The 3,650-nt window shown below is 38.3% G+C and overlaps 1 protein-coding gene across 12 annotated transcripts in view; it reads left to right on the forward strand.

Annotated features, from left to right (window-relative positions):
• The window catches only part of LOC106879467 (inward rectifier potassium channel 2), a 63,068-nt gene that overhangs the window by 28,264 nt on the left and 31,154 nt on the right, over window positions 1–3,650 (forward strand). For 7 of the 12 annotated variants that reach the window (XM_052976872.1, XM_052976882.1, XM_052976895.1 and 4 more), the window contains exon 2: window positions 204–334. The exons of the other annotated variants lie outside the window; for them this stretch is intronic. Coding sequence is in view for 2 of the 7 variants with exons in the window: in XM_052976899.1 (XP_052832859.1) it covers window positions 333–334 (2 nt within the window). In the remaining 5 variants the exon portion in view is untranslated. The remainder of the gene's footprint in view (window positions 1–203; window positions 335–3,650) is intronic. 12 annotated transcript variants of the gene reach the window in all.

Genomic DNA, 3,650 nt, shown 5'->3' on the forward strand with positions numbered 1-3,650 from the left:
CTTTCGGGATCGATAAATTAAGTACCAGTCGAGCTCTAAGGGTTGATGTAATCAACTTACCTCCTCCTCAAGAACTTGTAGTCCTTGTGCCCAAAATTTGAATCCAATATTTTTCACGTCAATTTTACTGAGCCAATCTGTTTTCTTACCTACCCCCTCCTTTTACTTTCTATTTTTCCTAACTTCATTCTTTTCTACTCTAGGCACAAGGCCCGAAACTTTTGGGGAGGGAACCAGTCGATTAGATCGTCCCCAGTTTTTCACTGGTACTTAATTTATCAACTCCGAAAGGATGAAAGGCAAAGTCGACCTCGGCGGGATTTGAACTCACAATGTAAATTGCTTTACTCTAACTTTCAAGTGATCCACCCATTCCTCTAATGGAACGAAACCATTCACTGCATTTTTCTTAGTTTTTCTGTTTCTCTAAACCTCTTTCTCTCTTCCTGACCAACAACAAAAAGTTGTTCTAAGAATGACTGTCTCATTCATTTCTCTCCCTACTTCTCTCTCTCTCTCTCTCTCTCCCTTTCTCTCTCATTTTTCTTTTACTCTGTCTCTCTCCCTCCCCACCTATCATCTCTTTCTCCCCCTCTCTCTCTCATAAAGTTTTAAAAATTCATAAGAGCCACTTTGGTAGGTTTGCCTTGTCCTTCCTGTCACTAACCACTTCACAGCATACAATGGGTCTTCTCACACATGTCAAGGATTTCGTGTCTATTTTTGTTTGGTTTTCTAGTATGTTCTTGTCGCACATCTATTATACAGTACAGTTGCAGTCATCATCCGTCTTTGTCCTATGAGCAAGGAACATGAGACAACATTACACAACGTGTTCTTTCCTAAGACAGTGAAACAATATGATTTGAAAGAATTTTGTTGCTATTTCTAGCAGGTCAAGCGATCACGTACAGGTTCCATCGTTGGCTCGGAGTCAAGTTTAAGTCGTTTGTAAAACAACATGTTTTGTTGATAAGATCGTTTAAAAATATTATCATTTGTAGGTCACATAACTAATAATTGTCTTCGTTGGCAAGCAGGACTTTACACAAATAGAAAAGAGTGCAGTAAATACAAAACAGCAATACGCAATTCAGTATTGTGGCTTAAATCTAATACAGCAAATAAAAGTTAATGAAAGAGAATTAAAAAACAAAACAAGGTAAAGGTGTTTAGAGGAATGGAAAGCAGATACAGCGTGGGGAAATTAACCTATTTTAAGACAGAGCATTTAAATTTATTAAATTAACTGATAAAAATGTTTCGTATACATTACACACACACAAAAGAATTTTCATACTCACTCGTTCATTTTATATACAGAAAGTATATACATACATATATATATATATAAAGCAAACTGCTACTTAAAGTCTGAGACGAAACAGTATATGCACCAGGAAGGAATGTTTAGCACCACCTGAATACCGGGGGGTTAAAATGTAGTATCATCTGTTCTTGTTGAACATCCATATTTAGGTGGCGGTAAGTGTGCGCACACACACACACACACACACGCACGCACGCACGCACGCACGCACGCACGCACACACACACAAATATATAAAAGAGAGAGAGAGGTGGTTAGGGAAAATCCCAACTGTTTTCTCTTGAAGTACATCTGCTTATTCCATTATTACAATCTAATATGTGGTCAAAATACATATTAAATAGTATTATACTTATTCTGTCAGAAGAATTTCTAATAGGAAATTATTTACATGTCTACCTAACATGGAAAACTTTGTAATTCCTGTTAGCATAGTGAACACGTGTAATGGAGAAGAAATAATACCGCATTTTCACTTTCCTGTTTTGTAATATATATATATGTTTGTTTGTTTTTATTACGCTAACGCAATTAGTGGAAATTCATTTAAATTATAAGCGAAGCTTTTCCATATTTGAAACTTCGAGACCTTATTACGATCCCATTTGTAGCTATCTTCATTTCAGTTTTGTAGCTAATGTTCTCGAGAATAATATGCCCTAACTACCGGTTCCCGTTTCGCCATCCGCCCCTTTCAAAGAAAATGATCATCTGTGATACATACTGCTCTGTTATAAGTTATTGTTTCAAATTTTGGTACAAGGTCAGCGATTTTAGTCGGAGGCGGTTAGTTCATACCATCGATTTCAATACTAAAGTAGTTCTTTATTTTATCAAACCCCGAAAGGATGAAAGACAAAGTCGACCTCGACGAAATTTGGATTCAGAATATAATGAATCTAAAGAATTACCGCGCATAATTTTTGCCCAACGTTGTAGTAATTCTGCAAGCATTAAATGTCTGTTTGATGACTATTTTTGACCAATGGTATTCATCAGAGCAAATGACTTTATTGGTTTCGTCATATAAGCGGGCAGCGGACTCGCGGTCATAGGATCGCGGTTTCGATTCCCAGACCGGGCGTTGTGAGTGTTTATTGAGCGAAAACACGAGGCTCCGGCAGGGGATGGTAGCGAACCCTGCTGTACTCTTTCACCACAACTTTCTCTCACTCTTTCTTCCTGTTTCTGATGTGCCTGTAATTCAAAGGGTCAACCTTGTCACACTGTGTCCCGCTGAATATCCACGTGTCTGTAGAGTGCTCAGCCACTTGCACGTTAATTTCACGAGCAGGATGTTCCGTTGATCGGATCAACTGGAATCCTCGACGTCGTAAGCGACGGAGTGCCAACAACAACATATAAATGAGAAATAGCTATCATTGACTTATTTATTCGTTTATTTGTTATATTATATTTTGCAAATAATTACCGTCTTTACACGTGTGTAAGTTGCAACCCTAATTTCGTGTTAAATCTTGATGCAAATTTGTTTCCCTTGATAATTTTTGTCTTTGCCCCGTGTATAAGTGGTACCCCAGTTTTGTTTTTGTTTTTCCAGTAAATATAAAATAGTGTGTCTTATACACGAGTAAATACAATATGTCGTTGGTCTATAGGATTTCTTTAGGGACCAGTCATTGAGCCACTGCATTTATGATGGCGATAATAACGATTGTACGTGAAACTCGGGCGGAAAAACATGGCAAGGGATATTCAGTTGAAAGTACCGATTTACCGATATTTTTCACCTATTGTTTGCAGCTTCTTGCATTGTGATCACTCTGTCAGATGTAAAGCTTATTTATTCACATTGTTTTGATTTAATCATGCATTATCTTGTAGCTTTGAGATTTCAGATATGTAATTTATCTTTTATTTTTGGCACTACCTTGAGGAAATTTTAGTCGAATGTCTCCACCCTAGTACTTATTTTTTTTTTTAAAGCCTGATACTTATTCTATCGTTCTGTTTTACCGAACCGTTAAGTTACAGGGGCGTAAACACACCAGCACCAGTTGTCAAGAGGCGTAGAGGGGACAAACACATATAGAAAGGCACACACACACACACACACACATACACACACGTTGTTGTTGGCACTCCGTCGTTTACGACGACGAGGGTTCCAGTTGATCCGATCAACGGAACAGTCTGCTCGTGAAATTGACGTGCAAGTGGCTGAGCACTCCACAGATACGTGTACTCTTAACGTAGTTCTCGGGGGAGATTCAGCGTGACACAGAGTGTGACAAGGCTGGCCCTTTGAAATACAAGTACAACAGAAACAGGAAGAAAGAGTGAGAGAAAGTTGTAGTCA

Source organism: Octopus bimaculoides, chromosome 2 (genome assembly GCF_001194135.2).
Source record: "Octopus bimaculoides isolate UCB-OBI-ISO-001 chromosome 2, ASM119413v2, whole genome shotgun sequence".
Classification (NCBI taxonomy): Eukaryota; Metazoa; Mollusca; class Cephalopoda; order Octopoda; family Octopodidae; genus Octopus; species Octopus bimaculoides.